At 44.2% G+C, this 23,786-nt stretch overlaps 1 protein-coding gene across 2 annotated transcripts in view; it reads right to left on the bottom strand.

Moving 5' to 3' along the window:
- Top3a (DNA topoisomerase III alpha) overlaps positions 1 to 23,786 on the bottom strand; it is a 39,976-nt gene that overhangs the window by 7,300 nt on the left and 8,890 nt on the right. The window contains exons 2-16 of one of the 2 annotated variants that reach the window (XM_041665904.1): positions 20,633 to 20,692; positions 17,916 to 17,989; positions 17,129 to 17,204; positions 14,822 to 14,930; positions 13,676 to 13,819; positions 13,386 to 13,556; positions 13,028 to 13,128; positions 10,750 to 10,824; positions 8,768 to 8,850; positions 6,690 to 6,897; positions 5,192 to 5,377; positions 4,948 to 5,077; positions 2,885 to 2,998; positions 2,618 to 2,783; positions 261 to 404 (exon numbers count right to left, since the gene is read on the bottom strand). In XM_041665904.1, coding sequence (XP_041521838.1) covers positions 261 to 404; positions 2,618 to 2,783; positions 2,885 to 2,998; positions 4,948 to 5,077; positions 5,192 to 5,377; positions 6,690 to 6,897; positions 8,768 to 8,850; positions 10,750 to 10,824; positions 13,028 to 13,128; positions 13,386 to 13,556; positions 13,676 to 13,819; positions 14,822 to 14,930; positions 17,129 to 17,204; positions 17,916 to 17,989; positions 20,633 to 20,692 — 1,841 coding nt within the window. The remainder of the gene's footprint in view (positions 1 to 260; positions 405 to 2,617; positions 2,784 to 2,884; positions 2,999 to 4,947; positions 5,078 to 5,191; positions 5,378 to 6,689; positions 6,898 to 8,767; positions 8,851 to 10,749; positions 10,825 to 13,027; positions 13,129 to 13,385; positions 13,557 to 13,675; positions 13,820 to 14,821; positions 14,931 to 17,128; positions 17,205 to 17,915; positions 17,990 to 20,632; positions 20,693 to 23,786) is intronic. The other variant, XM_041665905.1, reaches the window with a different exon arrangement.

Here is a 23,786-nt window from a genome sequence, read left to right as displayed (position 1 = left end):
TGGGTCCTTTGCAAGAGCATCCAGTGGGTGTAACTGCTGAGTCATCACTCCACCTGCCTCCTTTTAATGGAATATAAATTCCTAAAGCACTTGGTGCCACGATGGTTCCTTGCTACCCTCACAGTTCTATCGCCTGGCCCAGTGTCTGCCAACAACAGGCCTGCCTCTAAAGAATGACGGGCTGACAGGACCTTTGAGAGCTGGTGGTTAGCCCAGCGAACACTGGGTGAAGAGAGGTTAAGAGGGAGCCAGGTACTAACCCACCACTCTTCTTGGTCTTCAGGACCATATCCTTGTTGCACTGAGGACACTTTCGAACAGGCTCTGGCATGGCTGGGTAGAGCTCTTCTTGCTGGGCCACCTCTGTCCCTTCTCCTAAGTATTGAGACAAGGCTTCATCCAATCTGGAGAAAAAGCAGATACACAAGCCAGTTTCTCAAAAAAGGCCTTTATTGCACTCTTAGGCATCCATAATACACAGGAGACTAGAACCAGTTGGTCAGGGAGCCATAGGCCAATGCAGAAAACAGACAGCAGAGAGGAGATGGAGCTCTCCATCCTACTGCCCCTGGATCCAGGCTCCTAGCATGATGCCAGCTCTAGGCAGATACAAATCGTACAAATTTAGCAATGTCCATCTATATTCCTGCCACCGGGTAGTCTCAAGGATTAAAAACTGGGAGCTGGGCAATGGTGGTGCACACCTTTAACCCCAGCACTCGGGAGGTAGAGACAGGCGGATCTCAGTGAGTTCGAGGCCAGCCTGGTCTACAGAGTGAGTTTCAGGACTACACAGAAAAACCCTGTCTCAAAACAATCACACAAACAAACAACAACAAAAACACAACTGGGGCTTGCACAAAGGATCAGTGAGTAAACATGCAAGCCTGACACTGACAACCCGAGTGTGATCCCTGCAACACCCACAGTGTAAGAAGAGAACTGTCTTCTCAGAACTGTCCTCTGACCTGCTTACACTTGCCTTGGCATGTATACAGTCACACAGCACACACACACACACACACACACACACACACGCATGTGCACGCATGCACACTCGCACTTACATGCATAAACATACCGAGATTTAAGAAAAAAAGAAAGAAAAAGCTAGGTGGTGGTGGTGGTGCACACTTTTAATCCCAGCACTTTGGAGGGAGAGGCAGGTGGATCTCTGTGAGTTCAAGACCAGCCTGGTCTACAAAAGCTAGTTCCAGGACAGCTAAAACTGTTACACAGAAAAACCCTATTTTTTTTTTTTTTTTTTTTTTGCTTTTTCGAGACAGGGTTTCTCTGTGGCTTTGGAGCCTACCCTGGAACTAGCTCTGTAGACCAGGCTGGTCTCGAACTCACAGAGATCCGCCTGCCTCTGCCTCCCGAGTGCTGGGATTAAAGGCGTGCGCCACCATCGCCCGGCAGAAAAACCCTATCTTGAAAAACCAAAAAAGAAAAAGCCCCAAACTGCCATTCATCTAACAGCCATATAGAATATTGTCCCTACACACCAAGCAGTTGTCCAGTGGATACTGGCTGGGTATCGTAATCTAAACCAGTCCTGCACTACCTGGGGTGAGTCAGACCCCAAAGGATGAGAGCTCAGTGACCAACACTGCTCCTCTTTCAGACACTAGCTACAAATTTCAGGGTGTGACCATAAAGGGCGCTTCCCATGGTCTGAGTCACTGGGTGGCTAACATAACTCGGGACAGCCGGACAGCTGAGATGCAAAGGATGAAGTATACAAGCAAGACTATTGCTGTGCTTCTCCTGGGTGCATCGTTTTCACGTACTGCATGTACTGAGCTACCTGAAAGCACAGGATACACTCGTTATGATGTTGCCAACACTCAAACGCTGCTGGTGAACCACGGCCACTGGTGACCAACCTTCAGTCTCACCCTGGAGCTGCTGGAAGAACTAGCCTCCTAGCCTTATGGAAGCTGCCCTGGGAACTAATCCTAGCTTGTGACTCAACAGGTGTTTTCCATCAGCCAGGTCACTGGCAAAAGAAAGACATTATCACTCTAGAGTCCAAATGTGCCAGAAGATTCAACTAAAAATGTTTCATGCTGGTGAATCACAGCATCAGGGCCAGAAAAAATATTATTTTTCCTTTTTTTTTTTTGAGACCGCGTATTATTTTGTATTCCTGGATCTCCTCGAACTCAGAACAATCTTCCTGCCTCAACCACTCAAGTGATAAGATGACACACAGAAGTCACCAAGCTTGACTCGAAAACATCCTTTCTAACAAAACACATACTCTGTTCACTAGCTGGCCACCTCCGAATGCTCCGGAGAAAGGTGGATTCCACACTAGAACCTGGTTAACTGGTTTAAAGGACTGCTGCCTAACTCAAGCTAGAATAAACAGCAGAGAATGGCACTACTGAAGCTCAGCACTATTAGAGACAGTTTCCCTAGAATGACGTGAACTGAGCTCAGAGTGTTGTAGCTAGCCCCTCCCACAGGGCAACTGGTAGATATGAGCCAGGAGGGTCTGTATCACCCCACTCTGTTGAACCTCCTCAGGGCTCCCAGTCCTCTCTGGGAAGTGCTATGGCAAGGCTGGGAGCTACAGGACCACTTGGACAGGGGAGCCGGGTTTGACACTCACTTCTTTGCCTTAGCCACTGCTTCAATGAAAACCTGCTTGTATTTCTGCACTTGCTGCCTTAGAACCTGAAACTTATCCTTCTTGCCCTCACAGATCAGCTTAAGATCAGCTTCCAGCTCGGCACGGAGGTCAGGCTTGGACATCTCATAGCCCATGGAATCGTAACCTGCAGAGAAAGAGCAAAGCTGCAAGGTTCTAAATGACACCACCAGGGACTTGGACATCTTGCCCTCTCCCTTGTCCACTGCAACCTCCCTCCTGCTTTACCTTCCACAAGTCCCATGCCCAGGTGCCCAGGGAGGAACCGCTTGTCTGAGGTGAGTCCCACATACATCCGGGCTTTGATGGTTTCAATGTGTTCTGCATGAGTTGCATCAGTACCTAGAAACCATTTCCTTCTTATCATCATCGTCATCGTCATCATCATCATCCTCACTGACAGGGTCTAGTATAGTCCCAGCCGGCCTGAAACTTGCTGTGCAGTCAAGGCTGGCCTTCAACTATGAATCCTCCTCTGCATCCCAACCGCTGGAACTGCAGATGTTTGCCACCATGTCCATCTCCTATCTCCATTATTCTGAGGTGACATAGATAGCAGCACCAGCACAGCCTGTGGGTTCCTCATTTATCTCTTTTGCCTGGGCAGCTTTTGCAGATAAGATCTCTTATTCACATCTGACTTATGCTAGCAATCTCAGAGACCACCTTGACTCTCCTCCCTCCTAATACTTGAAGGCCCATCAGAATTGTCAATCCCAGTCTCACAACTTCTCACTTAAATTCTCCTCCTCTGCGGTGTCAGACTGTGGCTGAGTAGCCTCATTTACATGTGTGACACCTGCCCTTCTCTAAAATCACTCATTGCCCCCTGTAGCCAAAGCTATTTAAACTGTGCTCTGAGGGACCTTTTAAATGGAGCTGTGCTGACAGGAGATACAAACTAAAATCCCAGTGAAATGTAAAACCACACTTGGCTTATTTTAACTTTAGGTCTCTGAGCACGCACACGTGGGTGCAGATGCCCATGACGGGACATCAGATCCCCTGGAGCTGGAGCTATGGGCAGTCATGAGCCACCTGACATGACGGGACATCAGATCCCTGGAGCTGGACGTATGGGCAGTCGTGAGCCACCTGACATGAAGGGACATCAGATCCCCTGAAGCTGGACGTGAGCCACCTGACATGGGAGTTAGGAAGAGAACTCAAACCTTTTGCAAGAGCAGGATGCTCTCTTCACTGCTGAGCCCTCCTTCCAGCCCCGTATTGTACTTTTATGCAAGGATAACCTTGAATTCCTGATCTTCCTTCACCCTCTCAAGTGCTGGGATTATAGGCCTATGCTACTCCTTTTTAATTTTGAAACAGGGACTTTCGAAATTGTCTAGCCCTGGAACGGGCAATCTTCCTGTCTCAGTTCTTGTCTTAGCTCGAGTTATTTGTTTGTTTTGTTTTGTTTTGCGAGACAGGGTTTCTCTATGTAGCCCTGGTTAACCTGGAACTCACTCTGTAGACCAGGTTGGCCTTGAACTCAGAGATCCACCGGCCTCTGCCTCCCAAATACTGGAGTTAAAAGCATGTGCCACCACCACCCAGCTGAGTTATTTGTTTTTAATCAAAATGAACAACCAATCCAAAGGACATGAGGTACCCTCAACTGACTCTTAAGTCATAATAAACACCTGTATCATCACACACATGGTACAGTGTAGAGTTCAGGAACACTGGAGAGACTGGGGTCCCCTGGCTCAATGTTAAGAGTACTTGCCTACTGTGCACAAGACTCTGCGTTCTACGCCTAGCACTATAAAAACAAATTTAAAAAGCACATTAACCCTGGACTTATTAGTAGCAGACTAACAATATACAGATTGCTGAGGTTAGCTAAGTTCTTAACCTTTGCCGGTTTAACTTCACTGGCATTTATTTATTTATTTATTTATTTATTTATTTATTTGGTATGCAATATTCTGTCTGTGTGTGTTTGCAGACCAGAAGAGGGCAGCAGAGCAGACCTCATTACAGATGGTTGTGAGCCACCATGTGGTTGCTGGGAATTGAACTCATGACCTTTGGAAGAGCAGGCGATGCTCTTAACCACTGAGCCATCTCTCCAGCCCCCTACTTCACTGGTTTTTCTTTTTGAGTTGGGGTTTGGAGTGGAATCAGGGCTTCATATATGGTAGGAAGATGGTCTGCCACTTAACTACACTCCAGCCCTTCATTTAACCTATAGATTAGAGATAGGAATATAATGCCATCCCTGAGAGGTGGTCATGCCTGGCCTACAAATAGGCAACAGCCTTGAGCTCCCCACACAAGATACTGACCGATACCATGCTTCTCCATGAGGGCAATGAGGTCAGCCTCGGTAAGCAGCTGGGGTGGGCTGGTCTCCCCATCCACCATTTCCACAGTGCTGGGCTGAAAGCGGAAGCCTTGCTCATAGACAGGGAGGAGCTACAGGAGGAGCAGGTGTGGAGTTCAGACCATTTTGTCATCACTCCCAGGTTAGCCCTGCTCCAACAGGCACACCTGCTGCCCTCTCCCTGGGTGGGCCCATCTCCTTATCACCTTGTCACTCCAGTGATCGTATGGATACACATCCAGGTAGTTACGGGCCAGAATTACGAGGCCGTGGGCTACAAAGCGTTCCTGGGCAATGTCAATCTCTACAGTTGTCTCTTGCCCCTGAGCATCCTGGGAGCAGCAAGCCAGGAAATGGCGAACGATGAATTCATATAGTCGCCGTTCATCTCCCTGAAGAAAAGAAAGAATGTGAGACTCCTTTCAGAACAGCATGTCTCAAGGAGCACAGTGCTACTGAGTTTCAGCTTGGTTTATGCCACTGCGATCTAGAAGTCTGCACAAAATAGAACACAAGGCTCCTCAAGCCTGCAACACTGTGAGTCCTTGAGAAACTAAACTCTTGTGCTTTTTTTTGGAGATAGTGTCTCCTTATGGAGCTTTTCTTGGCCTAGAACTCATAGAAATCTGCTTGCCTCTGCCTCATGGGTGTCAGGCTCAAAGGTGTAAGCAACAAGGAAAAATTCACAACCATAACCAGGCAAAGATAAGCAACTCTCATTCTTTTTTTTTCTTCGAGACAAGGGTTTCTCTGTAGCTTTGGGGCCTATTCTGTATTCTGGAATTAGCTCTGTAGACCAGGCTGGTCTCAAATTTACAGAGATCCGCCTGTCTCTGCCTACTGAGTGCTGGGATTAAAGGCATGTGCCACCACTGCCTGATGCAACACATTCTTTGATATGAGCCGCACAGGGGGTGAAAGTACAGGTAGCACTGGACACGAACACTACCTGCATGCGTGCACTCAAGCAGTGATTTGTTGGGGGTAACATTTCATCAGTCAGGTAAGCAGGATTTACTAAGGCTCCCCATACTAAAAAAGCCCAGGAGACACTCATACACATATCTAACAATCCCAACCCACCTTCCCCCTCCTTTTTTTTGAGACAGGGTTTCTCTGTGTAGCCCTGGGTATCCTGGAAGTCATACTCTGAAGAGATCCACTGCCTTTGCCTCCCAAGAGCTGGGATTAAAGGTGAGCACCATCACCACCCAGTCACAATTCCCCTCTTAAGGATTCATTTACCCCTTTCATCTCCCCAGCCAAAATGTTATTGTTTATAAACAGTAAACATATAATGTACATATAAATACATAGCAATTTGTATAGATCACCAGTTACTTCCTCTGAGTGAATTCTGACCTCCACACATGTGCTGTGGCATGTGTGCTCTTCCCGACAACATACAGAATGTAATGAAAACTAAGGCCAGGCATGGTGGCACACACTTTTAATCCCAGCACTTGGGTAGTAGAGATAGACAGATCTCTGAGTTTGAGGCCAGCCTGGTCTACAAAGTGAGACCTTATCTTAACACAAAGGCTGAGAAAATTTAAAACAAAAACAGAGTCACTGATGGTTTCCTTCATCCCTCTCTTGAAATGAGAGACATTTTGGTATCACTGTTCCAGAGCCAAAGTCCAGTCTTACTCCTCACCCTGTACCTGTGCTGTGCTCCAGCGGGACTCACACTCAGAAACTCACCTGCAGGCCGCTGGTGTATTTGGTGGGGTGAATGGGGGGGTGAGCTTGATCAGATTTGTTCCCATTTCGTGGAGTGGGGCCACCTCGCTCTAGAATGTTCTGAGCAAACACCCCCCAGTGTGGATCCTGGGTCTGCTGTTCCACCAAAGCAGCCAGGTTTAAGTCTTTAGGGAAGATGTTTGTTTCTGTTCGTGGGTAGCTGATATACCTAAGAGAAAGGTACACCAAAGGACACTGTTAGGCCTTTCCATTGGTTTGTAACCACTGGAAGTTGTAGTCTTCTGACACTGCCGATGTGACTGTAAACTATCTAAGCTGGTAGCTGGAGATAGGGCCCCTTACTGGGTGAAAAGCAGCAGGTTTTCCTGTTAGGTCATTCTGGAAACCTACAGACAAGAAAGCAGAAGGATAATGTAGGATAAAGGTCTTTGACTCTCAGTTCCTTGAGGCCAGGGACACACCACTGGCCCCTCTTAACAGACTGACAGAGGACGCTGTGTGTTGTGAGCCTCAATAGATTTGACTGTTCCGACAGCATTTTCTTCTAAAACTGTTTGTTTGTTTTTTGAGACAGGGTTTCTCTGTAGCTTTGGAGCCTGTCCTGGCACTAGCTCTTATAGACCAGGCTGGCCTCAAACTCACAGAGATCCGCTCGCCTTTGCCCCCCGAGTGCTGGGATTAAAGACGTGTGCAACCACTGCCCGGCCTTCTATAACTTTTTTTTTTTTAAATTTATTTATTTGCTATATATACAACATTCCTTCCATGTGTGCTTGCAGGCCAGAAGAGGGCATCAGATCTCATTTCAGATGGCTGTGAGCTACCATGTGGTTGCTGGGAATTGAACTCTGGAAGAGCAGCCAGTGCCCTTAACCGCTGAGCCATCTTTCCAGCCCCTTCTATAACTTTTTAAAAATTAATTTTATTAGTTTACTTATGTGTTTTATTTATATATACACCTATGCACCATCACTGTGCCTGGGCTTCCAGAGGCCAACATTGGATCCCTGGACTTGGAATAAGAGATGGTTGTAAGCTACCATGTGGGAGCTGGGAATTGAACCTAGGCCCTCTCTAAGAGCAGCAAGTGCTCTTAACCACTGAGCCATTTCTCCAGCTCCTGAATAGCTTTTCTTTTCTTTTTTAAAAGTTTTTTTTTTAAGGTTTATTTATTTTATGTTTTGTCTGCCAGTATGTATATGTAACAGATGCATGTCTGGGGCCCTTGGAGGTCAGATGAGGGAGTCAGATCCTCTGGAACTGGAGTTACAGATAGTTTGAGCCACCAAGTGGGTGCTGGGAATTGAACCTGAGTTTTCTGTAAGAGTAGTCAGTGTTCTTAACCACCAAGCCACCTCTCCAGCCCCCTATTGCTTTTCTTATAGCATATAAAGAATCATTGCTCAGGTGTTGGAAAGATGTTTGGGTACTTCTTCCAGAAGACCTGGGTTCAATTCCCAGCACCCATAAGGAAACTCACATCTGTCTGTAATTCCAATTCCAGGGAATCCAACTCCTACTTCTGGCCTCTTCTGGCACCAGGCACACATGGTGCACAGACAAAATATCCTTATGCATAAAATGAAAACAAACAAACAAACAACAACAAAAGAGCAGTACAAGCAAACAGAACTGCTAACATGGCTCAGTGGTAGTGTCTAGCATTCTAGCATGCATGAGGGATGACCCAGACTTAGTCCTTAGTGCTAAAAAAGGAAAGAAATCTAAATGTTTTATTTTCATAAACAACTTTAACATATACAATGTATTGTATCCTTACAGCACTCAATTTGGACAACCCACCTCTCACATTCTCATGCAGTGGTAAGTGGACAGTAAGGGCACTCAACTGCTAGGGCACTCACTGATCTCAGAGGTAGGAGGAGTCTAACAGGATCCTAAAGGTGTTGCCTGCTGGCTGACACTTTCCAGGACTCAGGACAATTGCTGAGGGGTCAACAGTGGGATTTGGCATAATGACAGTATGCTTACCTACTGTGTGCAAGCCCTGGGATAAATCCCGAGCATGAAGGCAGGGGAGGGGCTGGTTTAAGATTGCTCTGTGAGCTTATACCTACCCTTGTGTGTAGAGTTTTTCTGCAATCCTCATGGTTTCTTTAGCATTTATTCTCAATTTCCGAGAAGCCAGCTTCTCCAGCTCCTGTCAACAGAGACAGGATGAAGTTTGTGAGTCAGAGCACAACACAGCACCTAACTCATCTTCGGGCAGGTCTGGCCCTGTCGCTTCAGCTACAGCCATCATGCCAAGAGGGGAAGACTGTCCAAGGGAAGATTTCTGGATTAAGTCGGCCAGGCAGATCACAACTAGTTGGGGTTTTGTTTGTTTAAAATGTACTTTTAACAAGAACAACAACAAAACCAACCAACTAAACACCAAAGAAGAAAACCCAAATAAGAGCATGGTGGTTCTTGGGAAGCAGAGATGGGCAGATCTGTGTGAAATCTAGGTTAGCCTAGTCTATGTGAGTTCCAGACCAACCAGGGCTACATAGTAAAATTTGTTTAAAAGAACTACAAAACAAGCCGGGCGGTAGTTGCGCACGCCTTTAATCCTAGCACTTGAGAGGCAGAGGCAGAGGCAGGCGGATCTCTGTGAGTTCGAGACCAGCCTGGTCTACAAGAGCTAGTTCCAGGACAGGCTCCAAAACCACAGAGAAACCCTGTCTCGAAAAAACAAAAACAAACAAAAAAAAAACCACAACAACAACAACAACAAAAAAAGAACTACAAAACATAAATAAAAATATTTTTCTTTTTGGCTTGAAACAGTAAACCATAAAGTCCAGGCTGTCCTTGAACTTGTGGGTCTCCTACCTCTACCTCATAATGCTACAGTCACTGATCACTGGTATCCATCACATCTTCCTAAGGAAGCTATCGAGTGATTCTTTTTTTTTTAAATATTTATTTATTTAGTATGTATACAATATTCTGTTTGTGTGTATGCCTGCAGGCCAGAAGAGGGCACCAGACCCTATTACAGATGGCTGTGAGCCACCATGTAGTTGCTGGGAATTGAACTCAGGACCTTTGGAAGAGCAGGCAATGCTCTTAACCTCTGAACCATTTCTCCAGCCCCTTCGAGTGATTCTTCAAGATAATGTGCAGCTGACACTTGCCCAAGGAGTTGGCAGGTTTACAGCACCATGCCCAGATAGTGTGTATGTGTGGATTTTTTTTTTCTTCCTTCCTTCCTCTTTTTTGGAGACAGAGTTTCTCTGTTTAGCCCAGGCTGTCCTGAAACTCGCTCTGTAGACCAGGCTGGCTTAGAACTCACAGAAATCTGCCTGCCTCTGCCTCTCAAGTGCTAAGATTAAAGGCATATGCCTAGCCTCAATTGGGATTTTTCTTTTTTTAAGACAAGAGCTTTGTATGTAGTGCAGGCTAGCCTTAGCTATCATCAGCTTCCTTGATAGCTAGGATCACAGACAAGTGCTACCACTCCTAGCAGAAATCTATACTTTTATTAAGTAGTCTGACAAGAGAATTAAGCTAATGAAGGCAATATGAGAGGCACACTTAAGAGACCATGACTCGAGTCTCAAAAATTCCCCCTAGACACTGAAAACATCCTCTGAGGCTTTCTAATTCTGCAAGCTCTTCTTTTCTATTGACAGTCCGACAAAGGCTAGGCATGGTGGTACAGGATTTGAGCCTCATACTCAGGAGATAGAGGAAGGCAGAGCTCTCAGTTTGAGGCCAACCTGGTCTACAGAGTTCCAGGACAGTTAGGACCCCGTTAGAGATCCCATCTCAAAAAATCAAAACAAATAAAAACTTTAAAAAGGACCAATAAGACATCAAAATTATTTGACTATATAAATATTCATATATAAACATGAATGGCTTGCATTTCTCTTTTGGTTTTAAAACCTTATAATTGTATTAAGAGGCTGAGCTAACTCAGGTCTTCTGCGTGCTTTTCTGTATGGTCTTGAGATTTGAATGACATTCTTTCCTTCCACTGGACCATAGCCATGCAGAACGATAGCCCTAACAACAGGAAGTAACTGTTCCTTAGTATCTGGAACATACATACCACAGTGTCCAAAGCTTGAGGCCTCCACTTGCTTTTTGGCTTAGACCTGACCTCTACCACGGTTGCCATGGGATCCTAGAAAATCAAGCACACAAAGTCCACATTAGCCTGGAGTATATCACTTCAAGTTCCCATGATGTAGCCTTTCTCAAGGAGCCTTCCACGCATTGAAACTGTGGGATGTTATCACTCCTTCCTACTCAAGCCAAGACTTGGAAAGACATTTTCACAAGTTGTTAAGTGGTCTAGATCTCATGAAATTCTGAAGTCTTTGATCTGAGACTTGACTTACATGCACTCTGTTATTTTTTTTCTTTTCTTTTTTTTTAACTTTTTAAATTAAGGATAATAGGGCTGCAGTGTAAGTCAGGGCACTTGCCTAGCATTCATGAGGCCTGGAGTTCCAACCTTAGCATTATATAACTTCATACTCGAGATATAAACAGTACAAGTTATACAATAAAAACTGCAAAACTTTCAAAGACACTGTAAATGGACATGAATTTAAATGGTTCATTAAGGAGGAGTTTGTATATCCCAATTCAAATTTCTCTTTACAAGAGAGTGGGGACCAGCTGCTCTTTCCAAGAAGCTCAAAGACTGTCACTTGTCACTGAGTAGCCATTACAGCCAAACAGAACAGGTGTTTATGATATGTCTGTGTGTAAAGAGGTAACCTGTGCCATAACCTGTGTGCCATAAGCATATGTGACGGTCAAAGGACAACTTGCAGGAGGTGGTTTCTTCCTTCCACTATGTGGGTCCTAGGGATAGAACTCAGTTGCTCAAATTGCTTATCATCTGGAATAAACAGTCCCCACGCCACCCACAGGCCACCTTCTATTACTTTCTCTTGTATTTTTGTCCTGGCATTATTGTTTTCCAAAATTACCTATTTCATTTGTGACTTTTACTTCCTCGTGTGACCAATGGAAGGAGGTTAGAGCAAATGCTTAAGTTCTTTCCCAGATCCTGAGGTCCAGCTCTAAATGGGCTTAGATGACTCATCCTAATCTCAGTTCAAAGTATATATTTTAGAGGGGGATTTCAGTGAGCTACTTCTAAAATTTTTGTCTTGATCTAAAAATTCTACTTAAAAAATTTTGAGACTTGGTTTCATGTAGCCCAGGTTAAACTCAAACTCAACAGGGGCTGAGCTGATCCTCCTGTTTCTGCCATCCAAGGGCATACACCATTATACCCAGCTCTCCTTGCTGTCAGATCAGGACCTACTGCTGCCTCACAAACTTAGGACAAAGATCTTCCAAGTTCCTGCTGTGACTGTTAGCACACAGGCCTCAGGCTGGGTGTCTATGGGGAAGAATTCCCAGACTCCCCAGGGACCACCTGTGAATTACGACCCCACTTGTATTACAGACAGAAAAAAACAGAACAAAATTTCTGATTCTGTAAGAAATCAGAAATTCCCCTTTGTCTCCAGAATTGAAGGAGTTCCTTTAAGACTCTGTCATGCTGCCATGGTATGTTCCTAAATCTCTTCTAATGGTCTCCTGTTTTAAGAGCATCATTATGGCTGGCCATGGTCATAGCCTATAACTTTAATAAAGTTCATTTTAAGGTAATTTCATGTCAGCATCCATCTATGAAGCACCATTAGTTTCTTTATTATTTTTGTTTTGTTTTGTATTTCGAGACAGGGTTTCTCTGTGTAGCTTTGAAGCCTGTCCTAGAACACACTCTGTAGACCAGGCTGACCTCGAACTCAGAGATCTGCCTGCCTCTGCCTCCTGAGTGCTGGGATTAAAGGAATGCACCACCATCCTTTAATGCCTGGTACACCATCAATTTCTAACACTTGCACAACCCAGAGTCTAACTACACAGACAATGCTGGCCCTGAACCTGCTGCAGCCTCCTAAAGGCTAGCATTACAAGCATGTCCCATCATGACTGGCCACTTCACACACTTTTAGTGCTGGCTTTCTAATCATGCTGGTTTCTAAAAAAGTGTTGTGTGTATGTGTATACATGTAAACACACACACACACACGCACACACACACACACACATACACACACACAGAGGCTCACACGTAGAACACACAGCAGCCTTCAGGAGTTGGTTTTTTCCTTCCACCATCTGATTCCCAAGGATTTATTCAGGTTTTCAGGATTGGCACAGGCACCATCCTGCAGGCTCTGGGGGTATAAACTCTAAGCCAACAAACAAGCCTAGTTCAGTGGGAAATAGAGCAGGAAAGAGTTGCTGGGAGCACATACAATGCTTCTTGAGCCCTAAGATCTCAAAGAACTCCTTACCTCCATACACAACTGATAAAGGACAAGACAAGCTGTGTGGTTAAAGAGACGGTATCTTTTCCAGTTGAACTCTACAGTCCCATCTTTGTGGTCATGAGTTACTGTATCGGAGAGAAACAAACAGAGCTGCCTCAGAGGAGCCACCATATGACAGAAAATGATACATAACAGTGAAAAATCAAAGCTTTTGATAGAGGGAGGGGCCCTGGACACATAAGACCCTTTCAGTAGAGTCTGGATGATGACGGGGCGGGGTGAAGGGCAGTAAGGCTGAATGATAACCATACCTTCACTAAGCTCTGCAGCCCCGTCTTCCTGGAGCCTGCAGATCCCAGAGCAAAGAACCTTGGGGCTTTACCTTTAATTCTGTGGAAAACTTCTGGCACAAAAGCCTGAATGGCTTTGAACCTCTCCACCACAAACCCCAGTGTTGGGAACTGGCAACTGCCATAGCTGATGAGCTGCTCTGCCAGAACCTCAGGGAAAATCCGCTGGAGCCGCAGGGTCTGGAACCTTGTGAAGGCAGCTCCTACAAGAGGAGGGCGGAGGAAGGAAGAACCAGACAGCAATGAACCATAAAGTTATTGTTGGCCCCATGAGCCAACACAAGGACCCGCTTAGGCAGCGGCAGCCCCTCTGGCTCCTCACCAATCCGCAGATCCAGCTCCTGCCTCACATCCACTGCATCGCTTACTCTCTGGTCAGGCTCAGTCAGGTTTTCACAGGCTGCCCTGACGGCACGCGGCGTGATCTCAGAGAAACGGGCCCGCAACACCTGTAGACTGGGCTTTACTGTAGAAGAGAAGGAAGCACAGATCCAAACTTAATCCGAAGTGCATCAGCACAAAAGCAGGTGCTTTTTTTTTTTTTTTTTTTTTTTTTTTAATTTCCAAGACAAGGTTACTCTGTGTAGCTCTAGCTGTGCTGGAACTAGCTCTTGTAGACTAGGCTGGCCTTGAACTCACAGAGATTCATCTGCCTCTGCCTTCTAAGTGCTGGGATTAAAGGTGTGCCATCACTGCCCAACTTTTTTATTGCTCTTCTTAAACTATCATGACATCCAGGCAAACCAAAACAAGAAGCTGGTTTGCCTTTCACCTCTTAGTTTAAATTAATGGAAAAAAATAGCAAAGAGGGAAAGGATTTTATAATCCTTTATAACAATTTATTTATTTTACATCTCGTCTACAACCACCTCTCCCTGCTCACTCTCCTCCCACTCTCTCCCCACTTCACCTCTTCACCCCCCTCCATCTATCCCTCCTCCAAAATCACTCAGAAAGAGACAGGCTTTCCCTAGGCTTCAAGCTGCCATAAGACCAAGCAGCTCTCCCTGTATTCAGGCTGGGCAAGGTATTATAATCTTTAGGTCTTGTCAGAAATAACAGTGGAATCCATTTCAGCTATGAACTAAGATACTTTAGGTGAACCTTTTGAGATTTAAATCTTACTTGGATCTTTTGGCTTAAATTTAGGAAAAAGAACAACTTGAACAGTTAAAAGATCTCTTAAAGTTTTATTTTAGGAGGCCAATCAATGGTGATGCACGCTTTTAACCCCAGCACTCAGGCAGAGGCAGGCAGATCTCTGTAAGTTCTAGGCTAGCCTGGCCTATAAAGTGAGTTTCAGGACTGAGACCCAGAGAATTCCTGTCTCGGGGGGGAAAAGAAAATTGTAATGATGTGCATGTATATGTGCGTGGTTCTGTGTATGAGTCAGGAGGAACTGTGTATGGAGGAACTTGACCACGCCCACTTAACGCCCCCAAGCAGAGACACTCAGCAGGAGACTCACCAGCCTTGCATACGTGGATAATCTCAAACCCGATGTTTTCACCTTCTCTGTCACAGTCAGTCCAGATCACCAGTGCCTGACAATGTTGTGCCTCTCGCTCCAAAGTCTTCTGAAATTACAAGGGAGAGTGCAGTGAGCAGGGAAATTACTTGGCTCCTTTATGCTACAGAATCTGATTTAGGAGGCTGCAGAGATGGCTCAGTAGCTGTTCTTTGGAGGGCTACAAGACAGTTCACAACCATCTGTTCCACGGGATCTGACACCCTCTTCTGGCCTCTGGGGGCACCAGACATGTATGTGGTACACTGACATGCACACAGGCAAAATACCTATACACATAAAAAAACTAAGTTAAATTTAAAAGAAAGAAAGAAATCTGACTTCGCTAGGCAACATACATAGCTCATGTCTGTAATCCCAGCACTGGGAAAATTGAGGTAGACTGCTATAAGTTCAGGTCAGCCTGGGTCACAGACTGAAACCCTGTTTCAATAATAAAACAAAACCCCAACCAACCAACCAAACAAACAAACAAAAACAAAACAACGTCAGAGTCCACTGAGAAAGGTGACTAAGGATCAGCGCTGGCTGTGGCGTATTTAGACTTTTGGGGAGGTATGCAAGGACAGAGCAGAGAAAATTGCTCATGGTACGGTATCTGCTACAGTCCTCCAGACCTGTGTGTTTATAGAAACTGAGGGTTTCACACAGCTCCATCAATATGATGAAACCCAAAACTCAGCTCTAAAACACTTCTGCCATCAGTTCTGATCAAACGTCAGTCACTGAGTAAGTTCCTCCCTATTCCCCTCCCTGACAGGGTCTCAGATAGCTATAGAGTTGAGGATGATCCTCAACTCTGGCTCCTTCTGTCTCCATGTCCCCAGTGCTGGGATTGCAGCTGTTTTATGGAGAACGATAATAAACTGAGTCATACATACCAGGGAAGCACTCTACAAAGTGTTTAATCCCAGGCCTGTTCCTGGAGATTCATTCTAACAAACTTTCCCAGGTAGAACTAAGTGCCTTGAACTGGTCATTTACCAGTATTATTATTCTTATTATTGTGTGGGAGGGCATGTGGATGCCACAGAACAACTTTGAGGAGTCAGTTCTGTCCTTTCACCTTAAAAAAATATTAAAAAATTTTTATTCTTAATTATGTGTATAGTGTGTGTTGGTGTGAGGATTATGTGTATTTGAAAGCAGGTACCTGAAGGGGCCGGAGGTATTGGATTCCCCAGAGCTGGAGTTCAGGTGGTTGTGTGCTGCCTGGTGTGGAAACACTTTTCAGCACTGAGTTCACTGCTCTTTCCACCTCTCTACTGGTCCCGAGCAGTGAACACAGGTCACCAAGTCAGGCTGGCCTAACAATTTTCTTTACTTTTCTTTAAGACATGGTTTCTCTGTGTTCCCTGGCTGTCCTGGAACTAGCTCTGCAGACCAGGCTGGCCTTGAACTCACAGAGACCCGCCTGCCTCTGCCCCCCAAGTGCTGGAATTAAAGGTGTGAGCCACGAATGACAGTTTACCTTTTTGAGACAGGGTCTCAGTATGCAGTCCTGGTTGACATGGTACTTGCTATGTAGACCAGGCTGGTCACAAAGTGAGAGATCTACTTCATAATAATTTATCTTTTAAACAGCCAATTATAGTTTGTAATTTTTTTCAAGACAAGATCTTGCTAAGTAGTCCTCACTGGTTTTGAACTTGCAACAATCCTCCTGCCTCTCCCTTGGAAGTAAGAGATGTGGGTCCATATTACTCCATCTTACTTTAAAGCTTTTAGAGTTTACCTGAGGGTGAGATGGGGGCTAAAATTAATTATTTAGTAACATTTATTCCTTGAATTTCATTTGAAAAGTTCCTTGGGTACTTAGGTGGCTCACGCCTCTCATCTTAGCAATTTGAGAGGAAGAGATAGGAGTATTTATGCAAGGAGAAGTCAACCTGGGCTATATGGCAAGACCATTTCTTCCAAACAAAACACTTCATTTACAATATACAATATTCATATACAATAGGTGGAAGAAACATTTTAAAGTCATGATACTGGTTGGGCATGGTGATGTACACCTTTAATCCCAGCAGAGGCAGGTGAATCTCTATGAGTTTGAGGCTAGTCTGGTCTGCATACTATATTCAAGGCCAGCCAAGGTTACATATTAAGATTCTGTCTCAAATAAACAATAAATCAATTAATTATGATACTGAGGTTGGTAGGAAATTTCAGTGCAATAAAAATATAGGAATCACTCAGTTCAATGACTTCTGGTTGTTTAATCTCAATGTCTTCCAAAGATCTTACCTTGATGTCTATAAAATTTTCTGGGCAGTACTTTTCAATTTCCGCTTCAAAGAGGACTAGGGGATTGCAGCTCTGCCTAGAATAGAAACAGAAACACAAAGGCCTTTACCTGCATGGACAGAGAGCCCCTCTCCATTAAGAATGTCTAACTACAGCAGATGCACAGGAGACCCTCCCATGGGAAATGGCCTAGAGAGCTGGGGACAGATGCTACTCAGAAGGCCGAAGCAGAAGAATCACTAGATCCCAGGACTTCAGAGCCAGGCTGAGCAACATAGCAGGCCATGGCTCAAAAAAAAAAAAAAAAAAAAAAAAAAACCAACCAAACCAAAACAACAACAACAAAAGGCTGGGCAAGGTAGCATGTGCCACACATCCCGCACTCGGGACTATTAGTTAGTCAGAAAGACTGGAGATAGACCATGTCTCAAAAGAGAGAAAGGAAAATTGACCAGATGATTATAAGCAAAGCTATGAGTTTGTACGTAACACACTGTCCACTCTCCCAAGCAGATGGACAGATGCAGAGAAGAAATCCGGAAGTCTTTTATGCACATCTGTAATAGAATAAAGACTGCACTGAAAAAATTTATTTAGGGGAACCCCTCAAAGTGGGTATTTATTCTAAAGGGATGATAAAAACTTATAGCGGGGCATATAGCCCTAGGTAATTTTAGTATTATAAATTAGTATTTACGAATTATTATAAATGACATGGTAACAAAAACATGCTTCAAAATCCCTGTAAGATTTGTCACAGCTTACTTCCCATACTAATCGTACTGACCATTTCCGAAACCTCATCTGGAAATCATGAGCCAGCAAATGTCCAGAGACTGAAGTCATTATCATAGTAACATTCTGAGAAACAACAAAACAAAAGTTAGTCTTTCTGTAGTTATACTTTGACAAATCATTCAAGGAAAGGAAAAGAACAGACAATGAACAGAACAAATGTAACTCATTCACTCATATTCTCTCTCTCTCCTCTCCTCTCTCTCTCTCTCTCTGTTGAGAAGGGTCTCTCTATTGTCTTCACTGTCCTGGACCTCTCTCTCTCTCTCTCTCCCCCTCTCTCTCTCTCTGTTGAGAAGGGTCTCTCTATTGTCTTCACTGTCCTGGACTTCCCTATGTAGTAAAACAAGCTAGCCTCAAATTTACAGAGATCTATCCACCTGCCTCTGTCTCCTGATTGCTGAGATGAAAGATGCATGTCACCATACCCCACTACCGTTCTTTATTTTTAAAAAATGTATTTACTTTACTTTATGTGTATTGATTATTTTGCCTGTATGTATGTGTACCATGTGCCTGTCTAGTGCTCTTGGAGGTTAGAAGAGGGCATCAGATCCCCTAGAACTAGCGTTTAGAATGGTTGTGAGCCCTGGATTGGTGCTGGGAACAGAACCTTCATTCTCAGCAAGAGCACCAAGTGCTCTTAAGTGCAGAGACATCTCTCCAGCTCCAATAATCACCATTCTAATACCAGTTCCATGATGCCTTTTGGATCATTTAAAATTTACTCAGGAGGACAGACATGGTGGCACATGTTTTTGATCTCAGCATTTGGGAGGTAGAGGAAGATATATCTCTGTGTGTTCTAGGGCACTCAGGACTACATAGTAAGACCCTATTTAAGAAAAAAGATGCCGGGAGGTGGTGGCGCACGCCTTTAATCCCAGCACTTGGGAGGCAGAGGCAGGAGGATCTCTGTGAGTTCAAGGCCAGCCTGGTCTACAAAGGGAGTTCCAGGACAGGCTCCAAAGCTACAGAGAAACCCTGTCTCAAAAAAACAAAAAAAGAAGAAAAAAGTCCACAGGGATGAGAGTTATAACAGTTATCAAGTGACTCAGTACTTGGTTTGAGGTCCTATGTTCCTTCCCCAACACAATGTTTCGGAATGTGTGTAGTAGAAAGATGAGGGCATTTTTTTTTGTTTGTTTGATTGATTTTTTGAAACAGGGTTTCTCTATAGCTTTGGAACCTGTCCTGGAGACCAGGCTGGCCTCGAACTCACAGAAATCAGCCTGCCTCTGACTCCCAAGTGCCGGGATTAAAGGTGTGTGCACCACCACCAGCTGGACCTTTTTTTTTTTTTTAAATATTTATTTATTATGTATACAATATTCTGTCTGTATGTCTGCAGGCCAGAAGAGGGCACCAGACCTCATTACAGATGGTTGTGAGCCACCATGTTGGTTGCTGGGAATTGAACTTAGGACCTTCGGAAGAGCAGGTAATGCTCTTAACCACTGAGCCATCTCTCCAGCCCCCAGCTGGACCTTTATAACTTAGGTAAAACACAAGCAATTTAGAGAGGATCTGGGTATCTTTTTCATTTTTATTTATTTTAATTAACTTGTTCATTTACTATGTGGAGATCAAGACAAGTGTTAGCAGTTGGTTTTCTCCTTTCACTAAGTGGGTTCCAGAAGTTAAATTTGGGTCATCAAGCTTGAAAGCAAGAGTCTGAATCATCTTACCTGTCCCTTTTATTTTTTGCAACAATGTCTTATTACACAGCTTTGGTGTCCTGGCTAGTTTTATGTCAACTTGGCACAGGCTAGAGTCATCTGAAAGAAGGGAACCTCAACTGATAGATGCCTTCCTAAGATCTGGCTATAACCAGGCTGTGGTAGCACACACCTTTAATTCTAGCACTTGGGAGGCAAAGGCAGGCAGATCTTTGAGTTGAGGCCAGTCTGGTCTACAGAGTGAGTTCTAGAACAGCCAGGGCTACAAAGAGAAACCCTGTCTTGAAAAACCAGAAGGGAAAAAGAAAGATGAGGGAGGACCAAGTTCATTGTGAGTGGGGCCACCTCTGGACTAGTGGTCCTGGGTTGTGTAAGAAAGCAGGCTAGGGGGCTGGAGAGATGGCTCAGTGGTTAAGAGCATTGCCTGCTCTTCCAAAGGTCCTGAGTTCAATTCCCAGCAACCACATGGTGGCTCACAACCATCTGGAATGAGGTCTGATGCCCTCTTCTGGCCTGCAGGCATACACACAGACAGAATATTGTATACATAATAAATAAATTAAAAAAAAAAAAAGAAAGCAGGCTAAGCAAGTCACAGCATCCCTCGGTGGCCTCTGCATCAGCTCCTGCTTCCAGGATCCCGCTCTTACTTCCTTTCACAATAAATCCACAGGAATGTGGATCTTGGAAGTGGTGGCATGCGTCTTTAATCAGATCCCTGTGAGTTTGAGGCCAGCCTGGTTTACAAAGACAGTTCCAGGACAGCCAAAACTGTTACACTGACAACAACTATAAAAACAAACCCAAACAACAATGAAAAACTGTGATGTAGAAGCATAACCTGAATAAACCCTTTATCCCCTAGTTGTTTGGTTATAGTGTTTCATTACAGCAACAGTTACCCTAGCTAGGCTGCATCTTAAAAATAACCCTTCTGCCTCAGCTTCCCAAATGCTAGGATTAAATTATGGGCTAGCCACCATGCCTGTCTTATATATCAGCTTTATGATGGAAACACTTTAGTACCTACTTGCCCATACAGATGATAGTCAAATTCATAAATCTTGTTGAATTTTGAAAGGCCTTCTTTCTGTAAAACAAAAGAAAAATACGTAAAAATTTCAAATCATATTTTTAAAAAATGACCCCCCAACAAAAGAATGAGCAACACCCAGAGGATGGGAGAAAAGGATATGAAAAAAGCAAATGCAACTTGACACTCTAGCATTCAAGAGGCTATGAATATTATAAGCTTGAAGCCTGCCTGGGCTACAGAGAACAAGATCAAACAAACAATTTCCTAAAATACTATTTCCTAAATATAAAGACTAAGCAGGATGGGTTATAGCTCAATAAAACACAGTTTGCCTAGCGTGCACAAAGCCATAGGTTTGATTTCCAGTTGTGTGTGGTGGCAATGACTTCAATTCCAGCACTTGGGAAACAGAGGTAGGTGGATCTCTGTGAGTTTGAGGCCAGCTAGGCTAAATAATTAGGATCACTTATTAATATTGCTACCAAGCATTAAACCTATGGAGTTTGTATCCAGAAGGTAAATTTTGAATCCAGCTAATGGAATGCAGAAGAGGAAGTAGACTTGTCCAAGGTCACATGACAAGTCAATGGGGCACTATCTTGACCACCTGTTCTTTTCTCTTCACATTTTTGATATTTCAGTCATACAACCAATAAACCAATAAACTTCCAATTCATGCCAGTGACTCTTCTGAGCTTCAATTTATGTCTAAATAAAGTCGTTTTTGAGGCTCCTTCTGATTCTCAAACCCATTCTTCAGCTACAGTTGGGAAGGAACAAGACCCTCTCAGTATCCACGCTTCCCTCCTCAGCCATCAGGACAGTCTTAGCAGCTCCACACCTGCTGCATGTCCATGCAGAATACAACAGTGAGGCTGCCTAGAGACTGAAACACTCAGGGGCCCAGAAGGAATACAACAGAAGATTGTCTCTCAGCCTCAAAAATACAAAATTTCTGCGTGGAACACTAGGTAAATTGGCCTTTATGGCAAAATGGTTTGTATGTTTTTTCTTTTTGATGTGCTGGGAATGGCGCCAGGGCTTGAAGCATACTTGGCTATACTCTCAAACCTGTAAGGACAAATTTTGAAAGGGATATTATCAATATCTGATAATTACAAGTACAGTGTTGACTAACTCTAGGAAAAGGCTGGGTAACAGAGGCTTATAATCCCAGATACTTATAAAGCTTAGGTAAGAGGATCGAAAGTTTAAGGCCATCCTGGGCAACCTAGTGATCCCTGTCTCAAGGTAAAAAGTTTAAAAATGACTGAGCATAGTTCAGTCAGTAAAGTATTTGCCACACCAACCATGAGGAACTGTTTGGATACCCAGCACTAGTGTCCTCAGCTGGGTGCCAGGTGCTGGGTGCAGTGGCCCCTGTAATCCTGACCCTAGCGGGGAAGCAGAGACAAGAGGATCCCTAGAATTTTCTGGCCAGCTAGCCTAATCAAGTGGGCAAGTTCCAGATTCAATGAGAGACTTGTCAAAAAAAACAAAAACACAAAAACAAAAAAAACAAAGTGAAGGGTAATACATGAAAACATCAGACATATCCTCTAGTCTCCATGAGCACACACATTTGCATATATAAAATGTAATGGTTTGAGTGAGAATGCCCCCATAGGCACATGTATTTTAAGGCATAGTCACCAGGGAGTAAAACGTTTTGAAAAGATTAGAGGGTGTGGCCTTGTCAGAGGAAGTGTGTCACTTAGAGGTTTCTGAGACCCAATCTCTTTCTGTCAGCTGCCTATAGATGAGGATGTGAAGCTCTCAGTTCCTGCATTAGCATCATACATGCCTGCCTGTGCGCCATCATGCTCCCAATCATAATAATGGACTAATCCTCTGAAACTATAAGCCGCCCCTAATTAAATGTTCTCTTTTATAAGAGTTACCTTTGTCATGGTGTCTCTTCACAGCAACAGGACAGTGACTATGACATAAATTCACACACACACATGCACACACGCACACACATGATGCCCACATGCAGGCACTCGAACCCTAAACACACACACACACACAAATGCTAAGTGCAATGATACACATCTTTAAACCTAAAACTTGAGATGTGGAACTAGAAGAACCATGAATTTAAAGCTATCTTTAACTATATAATGAGTTCAATGCCAACCTGGTTACATGAAACCTGGGCTTAAAAAAACAAAAAGGGAAACCATGTAATATAACAGCTTCTGATGTAGGAAGGTCATCTGTCTATATGTTACTTTCATTGGTTAATAAAGAAACTGCCTTGGCCTTTTGATAGGCTAGCCCTTAGGTGGGTGGAGTAGACAGAACAGAACGCTGGGAGAAAGAAAACAGAGTCAGGCAGACGCCATGAGATGGATGTAAGTTAGAATCTTCCCGGTAAGCCACCACCTTGTGGTGCTACACAGATTATTAGAAATGGGTTAATCAAGATGTGAGAATTAGCCAATAAGAGGCTGGAATTAATGGGCCAGGCAGTGTTTTAAATGAATACAGTTTCCGTGTAATTATTTTGGGTGTAAACTAGCCGGGGAGCGAGATGGCGGGAAGTGGCCCGCCACTCCTTCTACAAGCTTCTGACTCCTTTTTATTGTTTTTTTTTTAATAATAATTTGGTCTCATTCATTCGTGCTTTTTTTCTTTTATGTATGTGAATGAAGAAGGAAGAGGAGGGCTGGGTGGTGGTGGCACACACCTTTAATCCCAGCACTTGGGAGACAGAAGTAGGTGAATCTCTGAGTTCGAGGCCAGCCTGGTCTACAGAGTGAGTTCCAGGACAGTTAGAGCTACACAGAGAAACCCACTCCAAAAGCCAAAAACCAAAAAAGAAGAAGATGATGATGATGATGATGATGATGATGAAGAAGAAGAAGAAGAAGAAGAAGAAGAAGAAGAAAAAGAAAAGGAGGAGGAGGAGGAGGAGGAAGAAATAGTAGTAGTCAGGTAGTCAGGGGCTGGAGAGATGGCTCAATTCCCAGCGGTTCACACTGTCTGTAACTTCAGATACAGGGGATTTGGTGCCCTCTTCTGACCTCCACAGGCACTAGGCACACACATGGTACACTTACATGCGGGCAGAACACCCACCTACACACATCAAAAATTTAAATTAAAACCAAAGAGATGAAAAGCAAAAGCAAGGCATGGTGAT

Source organism: Microtus oregoni, unplaced genomic scaffold (assembly GCF_018167655.1).
Source record: "Microtus oregoni isolate MIOR12 unplaced genomic scaffold, Mior012 000015F_ref0000493, whole genome shotgun sequence".
In the NCBI taxonomy this organism is placed as follows: domain Eukaryota; kingdom Metazoa; phylum Chordata; class Mammalia; order Rodentia; family Cricetidae; genus Microtus; species Microtus oregoni.
This window is presented reverse-complemented; position numbering and strand designations above follow the sequence as displayed.